We start from the raw sequence: 23,558 nt of genomic DNA, 5'->3' as shown, positions 1-23,558 counted from the left end.
TAGGGGTAGGGATGTTGCAGTTAGGAGGCTAGAGAATAGGGATGGTGGTGCAGTCAGCAGGGGATTACAGTACAGAGGTGCAGTCAGTAAGGTTAGGATGATGCAGTAAGGGGGTTAGAGTATATGGGTAGGGATGGGGTGCAGTCAGTAAGGTAGAGTATAGGGTTAGGGATGGTGCTGCAGTCAGTAGGGGGTTAGAGAGTAAGGGACCAAAAATTGTGAGTAAAATGTGGCGTGTGCGGGTAATTATGGGCTGTCAGTGTCTGGAGTACCGGGCGACTGGAGCGCGGCCTTGCCCCCAGCAGGGTCACCGTTTCCAGGGCTCTTCATGACGGCATCGCAGTGTCCCGGAGCCGGGGTTCCCTCATACCGGATTCTGCCCACCGGCTGTGTATCCGGGGCGGAGCATGAGCAGTACACAGCCGGTATCCCCGTCCGGATATAGAAAGACAACGCCCACAGCCCGGCGCGTCCTCAGGTTAGGGAGGAGCCAGCGCCGCCTGCTAGCCTAAAGACGAATCCTCCCTGGGCGGTGGCTGTTGCGGGGGGTAACCGGCTGCTGCTGCGTTGTTGTTGTACTGTAAATTGCAGCTGAGCAGGGGGGGAGCAGTGTATGCGGTGCTGGATAATACATCATTTGCGGAAACAGATGTTTGCAGCTGACAGTCACGTATATCTGCATAGTTCATGTGTGGCTTTGAAAGCTTGACTAAAGTTCTGTATTGTGGCATGGTTCTCTAGGGGCTCCCTCTACTTATAAATATATCGCTGTAGGCACTAGTAGACTCTTTTGTGGGGAATCCGGTCTGAAGCTCGACAGTGCCTAGGTCGACAACTATAGGTCGAAAGTCACCAGGTCAACATGTTTTCAAGGTCGACAAAACCATGTGCACTGCAGGGGGGGCAGATATAACATTTGCAGATATAACATTTGCAGAGAGAGTTAGATTTGGGTGGGTTATTTTGTTGCTGTGCAGGGTAAATACTGGCTGCTTTATTTTTACACTGCAATTTAGATTTCCGTTTGAACACACCCCACCCAAATCTAACTCTCTCTGCAAATGTTATATCTGCCACACCTGCAGTGCAAATGGTTTTGCCCAACTGCTAACAAATTTGATGCTGCGATCAACTCGGAATTACCCCCTATATACGTGTGTGCATGTAGCTGCTGCGTGGTTGTCTTATTGCAGGATATTTCACTCAGTGGGCTATTCCTATATTGCTATACCTGAGGGAGCCAAGTGTTTCAGGTTTTTCTTTTATGTTTAATATAGGATTGTATCACAAGATATACTGACGGTGTATTTTTACTTGTGATTTATAGTCACCATATAATCTATATCTCTTGGACTCTCGGTCTGTGCTATCTTTGGCACCTTTTCTGAGAGTTCTTGATAGGTATAGTGCTGCTACATTTTGTACCAGGTTGCCCATTATTGTGCACATAGATATGTCTGCTACACGTGGCAACGACGTTGGGGCTTCTACCATACTGCATGGTTGTGAGGCCGCAGACGTAACGGAGGATAATCTGGCAGCTGTGAGTTCAGGTACAGGGGGTTCCTTACCCCCGAGTGGGTCGGTAGCACATGGGGCATCACAAGACCCACCTTGGGCTACATTTTCCACGTTGTTAAACATGCTTGTAACTAAATGAACGCCCCCTGTGGGACCACCTGTGCCACTACCACAGTTTATGGTCCATGCTGTGAACCCGCCATGGGCGGATCAGCTTTCCACTCAGTTACAGCATTTGAACCGAACTATGACTAAATCTAAGTGTCACTCTCGCCCGCATAAGACTAAGTCGTCTTCTAAACAGGCCATTACCTCCTCCCAATCCACTGCTATTCCAGACACGTCCTCTGATGAGGAAGGTGCATATACTGACCCCACAGACACTGACGCTGATGTGTCGGATGGGGAAGGGAAGTCATTGGTGGATGTCCGGGATTTGATTGAGGCGATACGGCTCATTCTTCAAGTGTCTGATGATTCTGAGCCTGAGACTGTCTCCAAGAAACTGGATAGGTTTAAACGTAAGAAGGTGGTTAAACAAGTTTTACCCTATTCTAAACACCTGGTTGACATACGTCAGGAATCCTGGGAAAATCCAGGGACAAAATTTACACCGAATTAGAGACTGTTAGCTCGCTATCCTTTCTCTGCGGAGGTATGTAAAAATTGGGAAACCCCTCCGCCTGTAGATTCTCATGTGGCGCGTATGGTTGTTTCCTCTGCTCTGCCAGTAACTACCGTCACCTCTCTGAAGGAACCAACGGATCGCTGTGTGGAGGGCTTTTAAAAGCGATTTATACCCTAACGGGGGCTGTGCAAAGGCCAACTATTGCAGCGACTTGGGCTGCTGAAGCTGTTGAGGCGTGGGCTCAGGAACTCGAGGCGGAACTGCCTTCTGATGCATCTGAGCATTCTCGACAATGTCTCTCGTATATTGCCACGGCTTCTCTGTACCTTAAGGAGGCAGCCTCCGATGCCGGGGTACTCGCGGCCAAGGCTGCTACTGCTTCCGTATTGCCAAACGTATCCTTTGGTTGAGATCCTGGTCGGTGGATATAGATTCCAAGAAAACCCTGGAGGTGCTTCCTTTCAAGGGAGACATTCTCTTTGGAGAAGACCTCAATAAGATTGTGGCTGATCTGGCTACTGCTAAAACAGCTTGCCTACCTAGTACGGCTCCTTCCGCACAGAAGGTTAAAAGTACTTTTCTCTGGCTGGGTCCACAGGATTATCCACAGGATAACATTGGGATATTGTCGAGCGACAGCGAAAATGGCACCAACACGGTCACGAGCTTTCTGGCCTCCCAGGATGCATTGGGGCCTCCACTATATAGTCCCGCCCACTGACTCAGTCAGATCAGTTTTTTGCTTGGTGCGGCAGGAAGCCGCATGGTCACAGGGCTGCTGTGAAAGCAGCCTCAAGTTTTCATTACTTTATTTTTATAGACTTACTGTTTTTGTTTGAGCGACTTCTCTTAACAGCGTCTTAAACGTGTATTAGAAAGAGTCGCTCCAACAACTCCCCACCGGGTCGCAACAACGCTTATCTTCGCGGTACAGTGCTGTCTCGACGGGCGTCTGTGTCGGATGTTCTAGCAGGTCCAGCAGACGTTACCAGGCTGTGGCCGGAGCATGGGGAGACAGTGAGTATATGGACTTCCTCTTACTAGAGGGGTCAGGACACAGCTACGCTGATTTGGTGGAGACTACAAACAGCGTGTTGATGCGCCGAACATCTCGAGTGTGACAGCGCTACGCTCCGGGGATCATAGGCGCCAGGACTAGGTGAGGCCGCGATCCTGGGAGTTTAAGTCAACGGGGTTTCAGACGCTCTCCTGGCCGTCCCTCCTCCGAGTTCATGGCCAGTTCCCGCGGGTCTCTCGTTTCATGAACTGAATGACCTCACTTCCGGCTCAGACGCTACCACGAGGGTACTCGGTCGCAGCTTAGACGCTGCGGTTGTGTACACTGGATATAAACCCGCCCAGACCGAGTCGCAGGCCTTTAGTGTCTGCATGCACGTGGAGTCGCTCAGCGTCCGTGTCCGTTGGTGAGCGTCCGTGTCCGTTATCAGTTACCAAGAGCGGCAGTGTACACCAGTAGCGTCTGAATCCACTCAGCGTCTTTCGAGCGTCTTTGCTTGGATATGGAAGTGTGGTGAGTCTCCCTGTATCCCGCTCCCTGGAGGCAGGGTATACAATACTAAAAATTCCTTCTACTTCTTAGTGTGCACTGTTAATTTTTAGTACCTATTGCATATGAGACCTGTATATTACTGTGTTTTCTGCATGTTATGTTGAAAAAGAACCAGTTAAACAGAAGTACAAATTTCCTACTTATGTATAAGTTATTATGGAGGTTGTATTCTCATATGACAATGTCTATTGCTTTAACATGTGACTGACTGCTAGTATGTGTGCTGACTTTTCTGTGTAATGTCAGTCCTGTTCTGACCCTCAAATCAGGTGCACTGTGGTCAGATTGATTTCACCTCTATATACTGATTATAGGGTGTGGTTCAGTCACAAAATTGTGTAGTCAATATCAGAAAAAATGTCTGTGAGCGGCAAAAGTGATGAGGAGAATTTGTCAAGCACTCCTACAGCCCTAACATGCTTATCTTGTAAGTCAGGGGTAATTGATATGATTCAATTGGTCACTTATGAGGGTTTGTGTGCAAACTGTTTCGCTTTTCAGCGAAGTAAAAAACAGGAGCTAGTTCAAAGTAGCCTCTACAAGCAACCAAGGGGTAGGTAAGACTAAGACAGATACGTCTGTATGGCAGACTACACAAGAGGATACATCGGATGATGATGATGCGGAAACAATAGATTCAACTCCGTATGATGATCAGTTGCAGAGCTTTAGTTCAGATGATGTAGCTGAACTCATTAATGCAGTAAAGGCTGTGCTTTCTCTGGAAGAACCAGCCAAGACAGCGTTAAAAGCAAAAGCACCTGTATTCAAACGAACAAAGTCAGTGAAAGCTGAATTTCCAGCGTCAGAGGAGTTGACGGAAATGATGGATGAGTCTTGGGCAGCGCCCGGTAAAAAGTATAAGATTCCTAGGAGATGGGATTCTTATTATCCATTTCCTGCTGGAGATTGTTCGAAGAGAGAAGTTCCTCCAAAAGTAGATGCACATGTTCTGCGACTCGTGCACAAATCTGCTTTGCCACTGTCATCTACCTCTTTGAATGATGTCACAGACAGGAGGGTAGAGAGCCTATTGAAAAATATTTTTTCTCTTGTGGGTGCAGTGGTAAGACCTGCTATGGCTTCGGCCTGGGTAGCAAAGGCAATGGGCGAATGGATAGAGGAACTAGAGAATGACATCCCCTCTCCTACTAGGGAGCAAGAGGATCGTCTTTGCCGTTTAAGACAATCTGCCCAGTATTTAGAAGAAGCAGCCATTGATGTAGGCACTATTGCTTCTAAAGCTTCAGCCCTTGCAGTAGTCGCTCGCAGAGCAGTCTGGCTACGGACCTGGAAGGCAGATGCGGAGTCCAAGAAGGAATTGGAAGCATTGCCTTTCATGGGTAATATATTATTTGGAAAACCTTTATCGGATATCCTAGAGTCAGAGGCTGAATCGAAGAAGGTCAGATTTCCGGCTACCTACAACCCTAAGTCCAAGGGTTTAAAATTTCGCTCATTTCGCTGGCAAAGCAAAGCGAAAGGTAAAGAGGAGCCTAAACAACCCCAGTTTAAATCTAGGGGTAAGAAGCAGTGGGCTAGCAAAAAGCCAGCTTCCAAACCTGAACAAAAGCCCTCAGCCTGAAGAGACGGGCCTCCGCCTGGAGGATTCCAGGGTTGGGGGCCGACTCCTGCAATTTGCACACACATGGCAACAGTCAACAACAGATGCCTGGGTGCAGAAGGTAGTATCTCAGGGGTATGGGTTCCCATTCAGGAGGCAGCCTCCTCAAAGATTTTTTTGCACCAGCCCGTCTCGTATAGAGTCGAAGGCCAATGCCCTGCAAGAAGCAGTCCAAAAATTACTGCAGTCAGGTGTGATTGTCCCAGTACCTCCATCACAAAAGGGACAGGGGTATTACTCCAATCTGTTTCTAATCCAGAAACCAAATGGGTCATATCGACCAATTCTAAATCTGAAGATGTTGAACAATTACATATAGATCCCGAAGTTCCACATGGAGACGTTACGCTCCATTATGTTGGCTATGGAACCGGGAGACTATATGGTATCTCTGGATGTGCGGGATGCTTACCTACATGTGCCTATAGCACTATCACATCAGTGTTACCTCAGGTTTGCCATCCTCAAGGAACACTTCCAGTTCCAAGCTCTGCCCTTCGGGCTAGCTACAGCACCCAGGGTGTTTACCAAGATCATGGTGGTTATGGCAGCTTGTCTGCGCAAACAAGGGATAAGGATATTCCCATACCTAGACGACCTATTAATCTTAGCACAGTCGCAAGATTTACTGTTGAGCCATCTCCAACAGACGATAGTTTGTTTACAGAGACACGGGTGGCTCATAAATTGGGAGAAGTCGTCCCTGAATCCATCACAGCGGATGGTTCATTTGGGAGCCATATTGGATTCAGACCTACAGAGAGTTCTCTTACCAGAGAAGAAAATAGTCAAGATGCAGGTCATGGCTCAGAAAGCGTTGCAAGCCCAGACAATGTCAGTCCATGCAGCAATGCGACTGTTGGGTCTGATGGTATCAACGTTCGACATGGTGGAATATGCGCAATTCCACTCCAGACCATTGCAGCATCTCATTTTGACAAAATGGAACGGAAATCATCAAACAATAAAGAAGCAGATGATAAAGATTTCAGTAAATGTAAAAAGGTCTCAAGCATGGTGGCTACAGACAGACCATTTAAACAAGGGGAGACCCTTTTGGATAAAAGAGTGGCAAGTCCTGACGACAGATGCCAGCCTGCAAGGTTGGGGGGCGGTACTCGGAAGCCTATGGTTCCAGGCAGGCCCGGCGCTACCCGCTCAGCGAAGGGATGCAGTGCAGGGAGGCGCTGGGACGGATAGGCGCTTCCCCTACTCTGCATCCCTTCCCTGCTGCGCCGTCCTGTCCCCCCTGCTGCTGCTGCCACTGCTGTGTCTGTCACTGTATGACAGGCACTGGCAGCGGGCACCTGCAGCATGATACGCCTCCTCCCCTCATCTCATCTGTGTGCGCCGCCGCCGAGTACGGGACAGAAGGGGGCGGAGCTACACGGGACGATAGGGGGCGTGGCTAAACGGTCCTAAGGGGGCGGAGCTACACGGACCTGGCTGCTGTACAGAGGGAGACTGGATTAGGTAAGTGGAGGGTGAGAGAGAAGTGTGTGTGTGCATATGGTGGGTGTGTATGTGTGTGTATATATGTGTGAATTGTGTGTATGGTGGGTGTGTATGTGTGTGTATATATGTGAAGTGTGTTTGTGTGGAATTGTAAGTGTCTGCTTCACAGCAAAAGTTGGATGGAGACCCAGCGAGGCTGCTTCAGCTTCCTGGGATTCCCAAACGCCACTACTGGGGGGGCATTACGTATAAGGACGCTACTACTACAGGGGGGCATTACGTGTAACAACACTACTACTGGGGGGGCCATTACGTGTAAGGACGCTACTACTACTGGGGCTGGGGGCATTACGTATAAGGACGATACTACTACTGGGGTGCACTACGTATAAGAACGCTACTACTACTGGGGGGGGCATTTTGTACAAGGACGCTACTATTACCGGAAGGGCATTACGTATAAGGACGCTACTACTACTGGGGGGGTATTACGTATAAGGACGCGTCTACTACTGGGGGTGCACTATGTATAAGGACGCTACTACTACTGTGGGTGCATTATGTATAAGAATGCTACTACTACTCGGGGGGCATTATGTATAAGGATGCTACTACTACTGGGGGGGTCATTATGTATAAGGATGCTACTACTACTGGGGTGCATTACATATAAGGACGCTACTACTACGGGTGGGGCATTACGTATAAGGACGCTACTACTATGGGTGGGGCATTACGTATAAGATTAATAAGATTGTGCTACATTGTGGCGTAATTTTAAATGGGGGTACTACTGTGTGGCCATGCCCCTTACTTATGAGACCACACCCCTTTTCCCGGCACGCGCCAAAGGAATATGGGAGGGCGCAAATTTATAGTTTGCAGGGGGGCGCCGAACACCCTAGCACCGGCCCTGGTTCCAGGGAAAATGGACCGCAAGGGAAAGTCGCCTGCCGATAAATCTGTTAGAAATAAGAGCCATTTACTTGGCCCTAGTTCAGGCAAAGGACAATCTACAAGGAAGACCAGTCCAGATCCGCTCAGACAATGCGACGGCAGTAGCATACCTAAATCATCAAGGAGGGACTCACAGCAAGAGTCTGATGGAGGAAGTAACTCCCATTCTAAAGTGGGCAGAACTCCATCTCCCAGCATTGTCAGCAGTATTTGTCCCGGGTGTACTAAATTGGGAAGCGGATTTTCTCAGTCGGCACACCATTCAGGAAACCGAATGGGCACTACACCCAGAAGTGTTTCAGACACTGGTGAACAGATGGGGTCTACCGGAGATAGACCTTATGGCGTCTCGTCTAAACAACAAAGTTCCGAGGTACGGATCAAGAACAAGGGACCCAGGAGCAGTCCTGGTAGACGCACTGTCAGTAGAATGGAGGTTTCAGCTGGCATATCTGTTCCCTCCAATATCTCTGTTACCCAGAGTAGTGAGAAAGATAAAACAGGCAAAAGGAGCAATCATTCTAATAGCTCCAGCTTGGCCAAGAAGGCATTGGTACACAGATCTGTGGAGAATGTCCGTGGAAGCACCGATACTGCTCCCTCAACGTCCAGATCTGTTAATGCAGGGTCCTTGTTGTCACAGTCATCTGGATCGCCTGTCTTTGACGGCGTGGCTGTTGAAACCTCTATTTTAGAGGCTAACGGATTTTCAAAGCAAGTAATCCAAACCATGCTTAGAGCAAGAAAGCCTTCTTCGGCCCGTGTATATCATAGAATATGGCAAGCCTATATTCATTGGTGTTCTGGAAAAAATTACAATCCAAGAGCCTTTAAAGTAGCTAGAATTTTGGATTTTCTGCAGGCAGGATTGGATAAGGGGTTGAAGGTTGCTTCCTTGAGGGTGCAAGTCTCAGCGTTGACTGTATGGTTTCAGCAGAAGATTGCTGACCTACAGAATGTACGTACTTTTTTCCAAGGAGTAGTACATATTCAACCTCCATTTGTTCCTCCTGCAGCTCCCTGGGATTTGAATTTAGTTCTTAAATTTCTCCAGGGTCCTTTGTTTGAACCACTTGAGAGAGCAGATCTTAAGTGGTTAACGGTTAAAGTTCTTTTTCTCTGACGTCCTAGTGGATGCTGGGGACTCCGAAAGGACCATGGGGAATAGCGGCTCCGCAGGAGACTGGGCACAAAAGTAAAAGCTTTAGGACTACCTGGTGTGCACTGGCTCCTCCCCCTATGACCCTCCTCCAAGCCTCAGTTAGATTTTTGTGCCCGAACGAGAAGGGTGCTCACTAGGTGGCTCTCCTGAGCTGCTTAGTAAAAAAGTTTAAGTATAGGTTTTTTATTTTCAGTGAATCCTGCTGGCAACAGGTTCACTGCACCGAGGGACTAAGGGGAGAAGAAGCGAATTCACCTGCGTGCAGAGTGGATTGGGCTTCTTAGGCTACTGGACATTAGCTCCAGAGGGACGATCACAGGCCCAGCCATGGATGGGTCCCAGAGCCGCGCCGCCGGCCCCCTTACAGAGCCAGAAGACTGAAGAGGTCCGGAAAATCGGCGGCAGAAGACGTCCTGTCTTCAATAAGGTAGCGCACAGCACCGCAGCTGTGCGCCATTGCTCTCAGCACACTTCACACTCCGGTCACTGAGGGCGTAGGGCGCTGGGGGGGGGGGGGCGCCCTGAGATGCAATAAAAACACCTTATATGGCAAAAAATACATCACATATAGCTCCTGGGCTATATGGATGCATTTAACCCCTGCCAATTTTTCCTTAAAAAAGCGGGAGAAAGGCCGCCGAGAAGGGGGCGGAGCCTATCTCCTCAGCACACTGGCGCCATTTTTCCTCACAGCTCCGTTGGAGGGAAGCTCCCTGACTCTCCCCTGCAGTCCTGCACTACAGAAACAGGGTAAAACAAGAGAGGGGGGGGGGGCACTAATTTGGCAGATAAATCTATACAGCAGCTATATAAGGGAAAAACACTTATATAAGGTTATCCCTGTATATATATATAGCGCTCTGGTGTGTGCTGGCAAACTCTCCCTCTGTCTCCCCAAAGGGCTAGTGGGGTCCTGTCCTCTATCAGAGCATTCCCTGTGTGTGTGCTGTGTGTCGGTACGTGGTGTCGACATGTATGAGGAGGAAAATGTATGGAGGCGGAGCAATTGCCTGTAATAGTGATGTCACCCCCTAGGGAGTCGACACCTGACTGGATGGTCTTATGGAAGGAATTACGTGATAGTGTCAGCACTTTACAAAAGACTGTTGACGACATGAGACAGCCGGCAAATCAGTTATTACCTGTACAGGCGTCTCAAACACCGTCAGGGGCTCTAAAGCGCCCGTTACCTCAGATGGTCGACACAGACACGGACACTGACTCCAGTGTCGACGGTGAGGAAACAAACGTATTTTCCAGTAGGGCCACACGTTACATGATCACGGCAATGAAGGAGATTTTGAACATTTCTGATACTACAAGTACCACAAAAAAGGGTATTATGTGGGGTGTGAAAAAACTACCCGTAGTTTTTCCTGAATCAGATGAATTAAATGAGGTGTGTGATGAAGCGTGGGTTTCCCCCGATAAAAAACTGCTAATTTCTAAAAAATTATTGGCATTATACCCTTTCCCGCCAGAGGTTAGGGCGCGTTGGGAAACACCCCCTAGGGTAGATAAGGCGCTCACACGCTTATCAAAACAAGTGGCGTTACCGTCTCCTGATACGGCCGCCCTCAAGGAACCAGCGGATAGGAAGCTGGAAAATATCCTAAAAAGTATATACACACATACTGGTATTATACTGCGACCAGCAATCGCCTCAGCCTGGATGTGCAGTGCTGGGGTGGCTTGGTCGGATTCCCTGACTGAAAATATTGATACCCTGGACAGGGACAGTATATTATTGACTATAGAGCATTTAAAGGATGCATTTCTATATATGCGAGATGCACAGAGGGATATTTGCACTCTGGCATCAAGAGTAAGTGCGCTGTCCATTTCTGCCAGAAGAGGGTTATGGACGCGACAGTGGTCAGGTGATGCGGATTCCAAACGGCATATGGAAGTATTGCCGTATAAAGGGGAGGAGTTATTTGGGGTCGGTCTATCGGACCTGGTGGCCACGGCAACGGCTGGGAAATCCACCTTTTTACCCCAGGTCACCTCTCAGCAGAAAAAGACACCGTCTTTTCAGGCTCAGTCCTTTCGTCCCCATAAGGGCAAGCGGGCAAAAGGCCACTCATATCTGCCCCGGGGCAGAGGAAGGGGAATAAGACTGCAGCAGGCAGCCTCTTCCCAGGAACAGAAGCCCTCCCCCGCTTCTGCCAAGTCCTCAGCATGACGCTGGGGCCTTACAAGCGGACTCAGGCACGGTGGGGGCCCGTCTCAAGAATTTCAGCGCGCAGTGGGCTCACTCGCAAGTGGACCCCTGGATCCTGCAGGTAGTATCTCAGGGGTACAAATTGGAATTCGAGACGTCTCACCCTCGCCGGTTCCTGAAGTCTGCTTTACCAACGTCTCCCTCCGACAGGGAGGCGGTATTGGAAGCCATTCACAAGCTGTATTCCCAGCAGGTGATAATCAAGGTACCCCTCCTACAACAGGGAAAGGGGTATTATTCCACGCTGTTTGTGGTACCGAAGCCGGACGGCTCGGTGAGACCTATTTTAAATTAGTGATGAGCGAGGTTCGGTTTTACTCGGTTTTACTCGGTTTTACTCGGTTCTCAAAACGGCATCTTATTGGCTATCCAAAACACGTGACATCCGTGAGCCAATAAGATGCCGTTTTGAGAACCGAGTAAAACCGAGTAAAACCGAGTAAAACCGAATCCGCTCATCACTATTTTAAATCTGAAATCCTTGAACACTTACATACAAAGGTTCAAATTCAAGATGGAGTCACTCAGAGCAGTGATAGCGAACCTGGAAGAAGGGGACTATATGGTGTCTCTGGACATCAAGGATGCTTACCTCCATGTCCCAATTTGCCCTTCTCACCAAGGGTACCTCAGGTTTGTGGTAAAGAACTGTCACTATCAGTTTCAGATGCTGCCGTTTGGATTGTCCACGGCACCCCGGGTCTTTACCAAGGTAATGGCCGAAATGATGATTCTTCTTCGAAGAAAAGGCGTCTTAATTATCCCTTACTTGGACGATCTCCTGATAAGGGCAAGGTCCAGAGAACAGTTAGAGGTCGGAGTAGCACTATCTCAAGTAGTACTACGACAGCACGGGTGGATTCTAAATATTCCAAAATCGCAGCTGATTCCGACGACACGTCTGCTGTTCCTAGGGATGATTTTGGACACAGTCCAGAAAAAGGTGTTTCTCCCGGAGGAGAAAGCCAGGGAGTTATCCGACCTAGTCAGGAACCTCCTAAAACCAGGCCAAGTGTCAGTGCATCAATGCACAAGGGTCCTGGGAAAAATGGTGGCTTCTTACGAAGCGATTCCATTCGGCAGATTCCACGCAAGAACTTTTCAGTGGGATCTGCTGGACAAATGGTCCGGATCGCATCTTCAAATGCATCAGCGGATAACCCTGTCTCCAAGGACAAGGGTGTCTCTCCTGTGGTGGTTACAGAGTGCTCATCTTCTAGAGGGCCGCAGATTCGGCATTCAGGACTGGGTCCTGGTGACCACGGATGCCAGCCTGAGAGGCTGGGGAGCAGTCACACAGGGAAGAAATTTCCAGGGCTTGTGGTCAAGCATGGAAACGTCACTTCACATAAATATCCTGGAACTAAGGGCCATTTACAATGCCCTAAGTCAGGCAAGGCCTCTGCTTCAGGGTCAGCCGGTGTTGATCCAGTCGGACAACATCACGGCAGTCGCCCACGTAAACAGACAGGGCGGCACAAGAAGCAGGAGGGCAATGACGGAAGTTGCAAGGATTCTTCGCTGGGCGGAAAATCATGTGATAGCACTGTCAGCAGTGTTCATTCCGGGAGTGGACAACTGGGAAGCAGACTTCCTCAGCAGACACGACCTCCACCCGGGAGAGTGGGGACTTCACCCAGAAGTCTTCCACATGATTGTGAACCGTTGGGAAAAACCAAAGGTGGACATGATGGCGTCCCGCCTCAACAAAAAACTGGACAGATATTGTGCCAGGTCAAGGGACCCTCAGGCAATAGCTGTGGACGCTCTGGTAACACCGTGGGTGTACCAGTCAGTGTATGTGTTCCCTCCTCTGCCTCTCATACCCAAGGTACTGAGAATCATAAGAAGGAGAGGAGTAAGGACTATACTCGTGGCTCCGGATTGGCCAAGAAGGACTTGGTACCCGGAACTTCAAGAGATGCTCACGGAAGACCCGTGGCCTCTACCTCTAAGAAAGGACCTGCTCCAGCAGGGACCCTGTCTGTTCCAAGACTTACCGCGGCTGCGTTTGACGGCATGGCGGTTGAACGCCGGATCCTGAAGGAAAAAGGCATTCCGGATTAAGTCATCCCTACCCTGATCAAACCCAGGAAGGATGTAACTGTGCAACATTATCACCGTATTTGGCGTAAATATGTTGCGTGGTGTGAGGCCAGGAAGGCCCCTACAGAGGAATTTCAACTGGGTCGTTTCCTGCATTTCCTGCAAACAGGACTGTCTATGGGCCTAAAATTAGGGTCCATTAAGGTTCAAATTTCGACCCTGTCGATATTCTTCCAAAAAGAACTAGCTTCAGTTCCTGAAGTTCAGACGTTTGTCAAGGGGGTACTGCATATACAGCCTCCTTTTGTGCCTCCAGTGGCACCTTGGGATCTCAATGTAGTTTTGGGGTTCCTAAAATCACATTGGTTTGAACCACTCACCACTGTGGACTTAAAATATCTCACATGGAAAGTGGTAATGCTGTTAGCCCTGGCTTCAGCCAGGCGTGTCTCAGAATTGGCGGCTTTATCCTATAAAAGCCCTTACCTAATTTTTCATACGGACAGGGCAGAATTGAGGACTCGTCCTCAATTTCTCCCTAAGGTGGTTTCAGCGTTTCACTTGAACCAGCCTATTGTGGTACCTGCGGCTACTAGGGACTTGGAGGATTCCAAGTTGCTGGACGTAGTCAGGGCCCTGAAAATATATGTTTCCAGGACGGCTGGAGTCAGAAAATCTGACTCGCTGTTTATCCTGTATGCACCCAACAAGCTGGGTGCTCCTGCTTCTAAGCAGACTATTGCTCGTTTGATTTGTAGTACAATTCAGCTTGCACATTCTGTGGCAGGCCTGCCACAGCCAAAATCTGTAAAAGCCCATTCCACACGGAAAGTGGGCTCATCTTGGGCGGCTGCCCGAGGGGTCTCGGCTTTACAACTTTGCCGAGCAGCTACTTGGTCAGGGGCAAACACGTTTGCTAAATTCTACAAATTTGATACCCTGGCTGAGGAGGACCTGGAGTTCTCTCATTCGGTGCTGCAGAGTCATCCGCACTCTCCCGCCCGTTTGGGAGCTTTGGTATAATCCCCATGGTCCTTTCGGAGTCCCCAGCATCCACTAGGACGTCAGAGAAAATAAGAATTTACTTACCGATAATTCTATTTCTCATAGTCCGTAGTGGATGCTGGGCGCCCATCCCAAGTGCGGATTGTCTGCAATACTTGTACATAGTTATTGTTACAAAAATCGGGTTATTATTGTTGTGAGCCATCTTTTCAGAGGCTCCTCTGTTATCATGCTGTTAACTGGGTTCAGATCACAAGTTGTACGGTGTGATTGGTGTGGCTGGTATGAGTCTTACCCGGGATTCAAAATCCTTCCTTATTGTGTACGCTCGTCCGGGCACAGTATCCTAACTGAGGCTTGGAGGAGGGTCATAGGGGGAGGAGCCAGTGCACACCAGGTAGTCCTAAAGCTTTTACTTTTGTGCCCAGTCTCCTGCGGAGCCGCTATTCCCCATGGTCCTTTCGGAGTCCCCAGCATCCACTACGGACTATGAGAAATAGAATTATCAGTAAGTAAATTCTTATTTTTTACTGGCAATGCGTCAGCCAGAAGAGTGTCAGATTTAGGAGCATTATCATGTAAGTCTCCTTTCCTAAGTTTTTTTCCAGACAGAGCAGTTCTCAGAACGAGATCTAGTTATCTTCCAAAGGTGGTGTCAAAGTTTCACCTGAATGAAGAGATTGTAGTCCCAGCTTTTCAGGTATCGGGACTATCTGCAGGAGAAGCGTCACTGGACGTGGTCCGGTCTTTAAAAATCTACATAGATCGTACTAGTGCCATCCGGAAAACAGATTCCCTCTTTCTCTACGGATTCCATAGAAGAGGTTGGCCTGCTAGTAAACAGACGCTGGCGAGATGGCTCCGAGTGGTAATATCTGAAGCTTATTCTCATGCAGATCTCCCTATTCCGGCTAATGTCTCTGCACACTCTACACGTAAGGTAGGTCCTTCTTGGGCAGCACAACAGGGTGCATCAGCAGAACAGATATGTAAGGCAGCCACATGGTCTTCCATAAACACATTCATCAGACATTATGCCTTGGATACTTTTGCCTCTCATGACGCAGACTTCGGGCGAAAGGTCCTCCTGTGCAATCAGGAGCGTCCCCACCACTAAAATGGCTTTGGGAATCCCAATGTTATCCTGTGGATAATCCTGTGGACCCAGCCAGAGAAATGAACATAACGTGATTTCTCTTATGTCCACAGGTATCCACAGGGATCCCACCCGGACGCATCTGATTTGAGGATCTAGACAAACACTAAAAACCTCTTCCTTCTTGTATGGAAGGGTGTGCATGTGTGTTCTTATCGCCTGTACAGGTCTCTACCTAATGTTCCTGCCTATAATCGCTGTGGAAAGAACTGATCTGACTGAGTCAGTGGGCGGGACTATATAGTGGAGGCCCCAATGCATCCTGGGAGGCCAGAAAGCTCGTGACCGTGTTGGTGCCATTTTCGCTGTCGCTCGACAATATCCCAATGTTATCCTGTGGATACCTGTGGACATAAGAGAAATCACGTTATCAACGGTAAGTTCTTACCATAACGTTCATTTCCCTCAGCCCTTTCGTCCTCCAGGTAAAGCAAAAGGTCAGGCGTACCCAAAGCAAGCTTGTGCTTCCAGACCTGCCAAGCCCAGACCGAAGCATGCCTGCGCCGCCCATCAGCCAGCTTCCAAAACTGACAAGCCTGCCGCATGACGCGGCGGGCCTCCCTCTGGGGGATCCCAGGGTGGGGGGCAGACTTCTAGGTTTTGCCCAGGAATGGTTGAAGACCACTTCAGATACCTGGGTGAGGGAAGTCGTCGCTCAAGGTTACGCCATACCCTTCAAGAATTGTCCCCCTCATCGATTTTGCCTGACAGATGTGCCTGGATCCGGCAAAAGCTAACACGTTGCACTTGGTGGTACATTCCCTCCTGACCACAGGAGTGGTAGTACAGGTGCCTTTAGCTCAGAGGGGCAAGTGGTTCTATTCACCACTGTTTCTAGTCCCAAAACCGAACGGGTCCTCGCGGCCCATTCTCAATCTGATGTCCTTGAACAAGCATGTGCGGATCTCCAAGTTCCGTATGGAAACGCTGCGCTCTATTGTTCTGGCCATGGAGCCTGGGGACTATATAGTCTTCCTGGACATACAGGATTCCTACCTACATATTCCTATTGCGGTATCTCATCAGCAGTACCTGCGATTTGCGCTGGGCAACCTTCATTACCAATTTTGGGCGTTACCCATTGATTTGACAACAGCTCCCCGAGTTTTCACCAAAGTTATGGCGGTTATGACGGCTGCACTCCGCCGTCAAAGGGTCAGAATCCTACCGTACTTGGACGATTTGTTGATTCTGGCAAATTCCCCAGAACTTCTCCTGTGTCATCTCGATCTGACGGTCCAGTGCATGACAGCCCACGGTGGCTGATCAACTGGAAGAAATCCTCCCTGGTTCCTGCTCGGAGCATGTTACATCTGGGAGCGTTGTTGGACACTCACAACCAGCGGTTGTTCCTGTCTCAGGAGAAAGTCCTAAAGCTTCAGGACAGGATTCGATGCTTCCTATCTCGTCCGCAAGTGTCGATACATTCGGCAATGCAAGTGCTGGGTCTCATGGTGTCTGCTTTCGACATGGTGGAGTATGCTCAATTCCACTCTCGCCCTCTGCAGAAGTTAATTCTGACCATTGGGACGGCCTGCCTCATCGGATCAGATCTCACATGATCTCTTTGTCTCCGGAGGTCCGCCTGTCACTGAGCTAGTGGCTTCAGGACCAACAATTGAGCAGGGGCCGTCCCTTCTGGATATCCGACTGGGTCCTTCTGACAATGGATGCCAGTCTAAGAGGCTGGGGCACGGTGTTGGAACAACACTCTCTTCAGGGTCGATGGACCGAGGAAGAGTCTCTGTTCCCGGGTCAATGTTCTGGAACTGCGGGCAGTGTTCAACGTGTTGACAATGGCCCAGCTTCTCATACAGAACAGATCTGTTCAAGTGCAGTCGGACAACGCCACCACGGTGGCATACATAAATCATCAGGGCGGCACTCGAAGCCGCATTGCAATGAAGGAAGTACAGTATCACGGATTCTTCAGTGGGAGGAACGCCATCTGCCGGTCATATCCGCAGTGTTCATTCCGGGCATCCTGAACTGGGAAGCGGACTATCTCAGTCGTCAGGACGTACATGCCAGAGAGTGGAGCCTCCACCCAGAGGTGTTTCACTTTCAACTTCTCGTGGACACGTGGGGGTCTTCCAGATGTGGATCTGATGTGGATAGGAAATGTGATTCTCTTTTCGTGTTGTTTGGTTTTCACAAACGTGGCTGGCCTGCTTCCAAGTAGACTCTGGCAAGATGGTTTAGAATGGAGATTGTACATGCTTATGTACAGGCTGGTTGTCCGGTTCCTGCTACCTTCAAAGCCCATTCTACTTGGTCGGTTGGACCTTCTTGGGCGGCTCACCGTGGTGCGACCCTTGAATAATTGTGCAAGGCGGCTACGTGGTCCTCAGGGAACACGTTCATTAGGTTCTATGCCTTTGATACCGCCGCTTCCCAGGATGCTTCCTTTGGACGCCGGGTTCTCGTGCCCGCTACAGTGCTTCCCCTCCCATAAGGAACTGCTTTAGGACATCCCCGATGTGAATCCTTGTGCAGCCCAGTGTACCCCGCAGCAGAAAACAAGATTTATGGTAAGAACTTACCGTTGTTAAATCTCTTTCTGTGAGGTACACTGGGCTCCACAAGGCGCCCACCCTGACGCACTTAGGGGGTAATTCCAAGTTGATCGCAGCAGGAAATTTTTTAGCAGTTGGGCAAAACCATGTGCACTGCAGGGGGGGCAGATATAACGTGCAGAGAGAGATAGATTTGGGTGTGGTGAGTTCAATCTGCAATCTAAATGGCAGTGTAAAAATAAAGCAGCCAGTATTTACCCTGCACAGAAACAAAATAACCCACCCAAATCTAACTCTCTCTGCAAATGTTATATCTGCCCCCCCTGCAGTGCACATGGTTTTGCCCAACTGCTAAAAAATTTCCTGCTGCGATCAACTCAGAATTACCCCCTTAGTTCTTTGAGTTGGTATTGGCATAGCCGCTGACACCCTCTCTTGTGGTGAGTGTGTGGTGTAATTGGCTACGAGCGGTTGTTGTCTCTGGTACCTGCTACTGCATTGGGCTGGTTAACGAAACTGAGCTCCCTGTGCATGGAGGCAGGGTTATAGAGGAGGTGGCGCTGTACATCTCGGGGACAGTCAAAAGCTTTGAGCCTGTTGGTGCCTCGGAGCAAGATCCTACTCTACACCCCGATGTGAATCCTTGTGGAGCCCAGTGTACCTCGCAGAAAGAGATTTAACAACGGTAAGTTCTTACCATAAATCTTGTTTTCTCTTTCATCCACTAGGGGACACTGCTGGGGTGTGAAGGATGCAGACCGGAGCTAGCACAATATATTAAAAAAAATTATGCACAGCTGGCTCTTCCCCCTTCACGACCCCTAACCCATCCAGTTTGAAAAATTGTTCGCACAAGAAAGGAGCTCTTGCTCCATGAGAGACTTTCTTTTCTTTAAGTTTTGATATGAGCCGATCCAGCCTAGCTGAAAGGAAGGAGAAGGCTCTCAACACTGTGATCACAGTTTAAGTGAGACAAAGATCCCGTCAGAAGGGATCAGCATCTCACCCAGAAGATCTTACAGAGCAGTGAGTACTACGGGCAGAGCGGGCAGCCAAATCCCCCATAACAGCGCAAGTTCTCCATCAGCAGAGTTATATAGTCGGCAGCAGGAGCGCAACTAGTGGATGTCGCACGGAAGCATGGCGGCGCTGGTGGCCAGGACTCCGGAGCTGCACTCTGTATGCGGCGGGCAGGGTGACCAGTAATGACCTGCCCAGGTGATAGCTGAACGCACAGCGCAGACTGTTGCCGACAGTAGTGTGTCCCCTTTACACAAATAGACAGACTGCTGAGGAGAATAGGAGCCGTTAAGGTAAAGCTGCGTATAGAGGTATACTGCACAAGCAGTTACAACCGGTATGAGCAAAGAAGATGAGGTAAAGGCGCTATCATGTTATGACAACAGACAGTGATAGCTAGGCTGCGAAGTGACAAAAAAATTTAGTGGCAGCCATTTTAGGTCCTGTTTAGGCACACAGAGCGGGCAGTCCTCCCTGAGGGGGGAGGACCTATTAGGTGTTTGGTTACTGAAGGGCAGTCTGAACAAAGGACTTAAGCTCCTGTTCAGTTATCATTAATCCCTTGACAGGTCCTGCGTAGTAGGAGCAACATACTTTCTCAACCTCGATCAACTCAGGCTGTTTCAACAGTTAGTGGTGTGTGGGTTGTAAACTTCAGGCTGGTTAAAAATATATGAGAAAAATAAAATAAAATTCCAGCTATGTGACTCCTCAATTTTTGAATGCTCCCTATATACGGTCTTTCTCTATTGGTGTGTGTGTGTGTGTGTGTGTGTGTGTGTGTGTGTGTGTGTGTGTGTGTCTTTAACATGTCTAAAGCACCAACCAACACCACAAACACTTGCTATGTACTGTATGTTTAAAATGTGGAAAAAAGCACTAATGTTGGCAGCTCCGGGGTGTGTGACACATGTTTGGAAATGGACGCTCGACCTGGGAGCAGTGGTCCGTCCGGGTCATGGGTGCATGCCCTGTCAGATATTTCTAAGAAAATGGCGGAATCCCGCAAGCAACATTTAGAATAGGCTGCGGGTTTTTCCAAGACTATGGAGGAATTCCTAATTAGAATAGCTCCGCCAGCACAGGTAGAAAAGAATGTGCGCAAAGAGGTAAAGAGGCCCCTCCCTATCCTGCAAGTAGAGTCGGAAGAGGAGGAGGGTCTTATAGATGAGGAGGAGGAGGAGGAGGGAGAGTCAGTAGAGGCAATAACTGATGTCAGTCCACAGGAGGAGGATGCTGAAGTCAAGGGGTTAGAACCCCTTATTGAAGCAGTAAAACAGGTCCTTAACTTCAAAGAAGAAGAGGTTAAGGAACCTGAGGTCTTTGATCTGAGTCTCAGAAACCGCAAACAGTTTTTCCGATTCCTCAGACTCTTCAGGATCAAATGGGAGAAGCATGGAAGCAGCCAGATAGATGCTTCCAGATTCCCAAACAGTTTACAGCTAATTACCCACTGCCCAAGGGTGTCATGTCTAAGTGGGAGGTCCCGCCAATTGTGGACGCCTCCCTGGCTAGACTATCAAAGAAGACAATCTTACCTATACCAAATGTGACTACACTAAAGGATGTGTCAGATCGTAAGTTGGATATAGCACTAAAATCTATCTTTGTGGCTGCAGGAGCATCACAAAGACCTACGATTATAAGTGCTTGGGTAAATAAGGCTATTGTAGCATGGGCTGGTCAAATTGCTCAGACAGTGGTGGAAGATAACAACCAGGAAGAAATAGTTCGACTAGCGGAGCATGGGGGTAATCCCGACCTGATTGCTAGACTGCGTTTTCGTACAGCGGCCGATCAGGTCTAAATTGCACATGCAAGGATCCATTTGCACGTGCATTCACAAGGAGATTGACAGGGAGAAGGCGTTTGTGGGTGGTAACTGTCCGTTTTCTGGGAGTGTTTGGAAAAACGCAAGCATTTGCAGGGCAGGTGTCTGACATCAATTCCGGTCCTGAACAGGCTGAAGTGATCGCAACGGCTGAGTAAGTCCTGGGTTGTGCAGACACTGCACAAAGTCTGTTTGTACAGTTCTGTAACACATGTGTTCACACAATTGCACAGCTAAAATACACTCCCCCTGTAAGCGGTGACTATCTGATCGCAGTAGTACAATAATCGTCTACTAGCAATCAGGTCTAAATTAGGCCACATATCCGTGAGTCGGCTACATACATTTGCCAGGCTACAAAGGATGCTAGCAGGATAGCGTCACGCATCTCGGCTTCGGCTATATCAGCCAGAAGGATTCTGTGGCTCAGAGAATGGCAAGTGGATTCTGATTCCAAAAATGCAGTGGAGGCTTTGTAAGGGAAGCTTTATTTGGACCAGAATTGGACAAGTGGATTTCGCAGGCAACAGCGGGAAAATCTACTTTTCTCTATCGTCCTAGTGGATGCTGGGGTTCCTGAAAGGACCATGGGGAATAGCGGCTCCGCAGGAGACAGGGCGCAAAAAGTAAAGCTTTAGGATCAGGTGGTGTGCACTGGCTCCTCCCCCTATGACCCTCCTCCAAGCCTCAGTTAGATTTTTGTGCCCGGCCGAGAAGGGTGCAATCTAGGTGGCTCTCCTAAAGAGCTGCTTAGAAAATTTTAGCTTAGGTTTTTTATTTTACAGTGAGTCCTGCTGGCAACAGGATCACTGCAACGAGGGACTTAGGGGAGAAGAAGTGAACTCACCTGCGTGCAGGATGGATTGGCTTCTTTGGCTACTGGACATTAGCTCCAGAGGGACGATCACAGGTACAGCCTGGATGGTCACCGGAGCCTCGCCGCCGGCCCCCTTGCAGATGCTGAAAAGAGAAGAAGGTCCAGAATCGGCGGCAGAAGACTCCTCAGTCTTCTTAAGGTAGCGCACAGCACTGCAGCTGTGCGCCATTGCTCTCAGCACACTTCACACGGCAGTCACTGAGGGTGCAGGGCGCTGGGAGGGGGGCGCCCTGGGAGGCAATGTAAACCTATTTTTTGGCAAAAAATACCTCACATATAGCCTCCGGGGGCTATATGGAGATATTTAACCCCTGCCAGAATCCGTTGAAGAGCGGGAGACGAGCCCGCCGAAAAAGGGGCGGGGCCTATCTCCTCAGCACACAGCGCCATTTTCCCTCACAGAAAGGCTGGAGGGAAGGCTCCCAGGCTCTCCCCTGCACTGCACTACAGAAACAGGGTTAAAACAGAGAGGGGGGGCACTAATTTGGCGTTACAAATATATAAAAAGATGCTATAAGGGAAAACACTTATATAAGGTTGTCCCTATATAATTATAGCGTTTTTTGGTGTGTGCTGGCAAACTCTCCCTCTGTCTCTCCAAAGGGCTAGTGGGTCCTGTCCTCTATCAGAGCATTCCCTGTGTGTGTGCTGTGTGTCGGTACGTGTGTGTCGACATGTATGAGGACGATGTTGGTGAGGAGGCGGAGCAATTGCCTGTAATGGTGATGTCACTCTCTAGGGAGTCGACACCGGAATGGATGGCTTATTTAGGGAATTACGTGATAATGTCAACACGCTGCAAGGTCGGTTGACGACATGAGACGGCCGACAAACAATTAGTACCGGTCCAGACGTCTCAAAAACACCGTCAGGGGTTTTAAAACGCCCGTTTACCTTAGTCGGTCAACACAGACACAGACACGGACACTGAATCCAGTGTCGACGGTGAATAAACAAACGTATTCCTTATGAGGGCCACACGTTAAGGGCAATGAAGGAGGGGTTACATATTTCTGATACTACAAGTACCACAAAAGAGGGTATTATGTGGGATGTGAAAAAACTACCTGTAGTTTTTCCTGAATCAGATAAATTAAATGAAGTGTGTGATGATGCGTGGGTTCCCCCCGATAGAAAATTATTGGCGGTATACCCTTCCCCGCCAGAAGTTAGGGCGCGTTGGGAAACACCCCTTAGGGTGGATAAGGCGCTCACACGCTTATCAAAACAAGTGGCGGTACCGTCTATAGATAGGGCCGTCCTCAAGGAACCAGCTGACAGGAGGCTGGAAAATATCATATAAAAGTATATACACACAGACTGGTGTTATACTGCGACCAGCGATCGCCTCAGCCTGGATGTGCAGAGCTGGGGTGGCTTGGTCGGATTCCCTGACTAAAAATATTGATACCCTTGACAGGGACAGTATTTTATTGACTATAGAGCATTTAAAGGATGCATTTCTATATATGCGAGATGCACAGAGGGATATTTGCACTCTGGCATCAAGAGTAAGTGCGATGTCCATATCTGCCAGAAGATGTTTATGGACACGACAGTGGTCAGGTGATGCAGATTCCAAACGGCACAAAGGTGTATTGCCGTATAAAGGAAGAGGAGTTATTTGGGGTCGGTCCATCGGACCTGGTGGCCACGGCAACTGCTGGAAAATCCACCGTTTTTACCCTAAGTCACATCTCTGCAGAAAAAGACACCGTCTTTTCAGCCTCAGTCCTTTCGTCCCTATAAGAGTCATATTTGCCGAGGGATAGAGGAAAGGGAAGAAGACTGCAGCAGGCAGCCCATTCCCAGGAACAGAAGCCTTCCACCGCTTCTGCCAAGCTCTCAGCATGACGCTGGGACCGTACAGGACCCTTGGATCCTACAAGTAGTATCCCAGGGGTACAGATTGGAATGTCGAAACGTTTCCCCCTCGCAGGCTCCTGAAGTCTGCTTTACCAAGGTC

General features: G+C 49.2%; 1 protein-coding gene across 1 annotated transcript in view; it reads right to left on the bottom strand.

Annotated features, from left to right (window-relative positions):
- GUCD1 (guanylyl cyclase domain containing 1) overlaps positions 1–520 on the bottom strand; it is a 37,414-nt gene extending 36,894 nt beyond the window's left edge. Inside the window, exon 1 of the mRNA XM_063913040.1 lies at positions 273–520. Within this exon, the coding sequence (XP_063769110.1) occupies positions 273–330 (58 nt within the window). The 5' untranslated portion in view covers positions 331–520. The remainder of the gene's footprint in view (positions 1–272) is intronic.
- Positions 521–23,558: the final 23,038 nt, after the last annotated feature.

This window comes from Pseudophryne corroboree, chromosome 1, assembly GCF_028390025.1.
Source record: "Pseudophryne corroboree isolate aPseCor3 chromosome 1, aPseCor3.hap2, whole genome shotgun sequence".
Classification (NCBI taxonomy): Eukaryota; Metazoa; Chordata; class Amphibia; order Anura; family Myobatrachidae; genus Pseudophryne; species Pseudophryne corroboree.
This window is presented reverse-complemented; position numbering and strand designations above follow the sequence as displayed.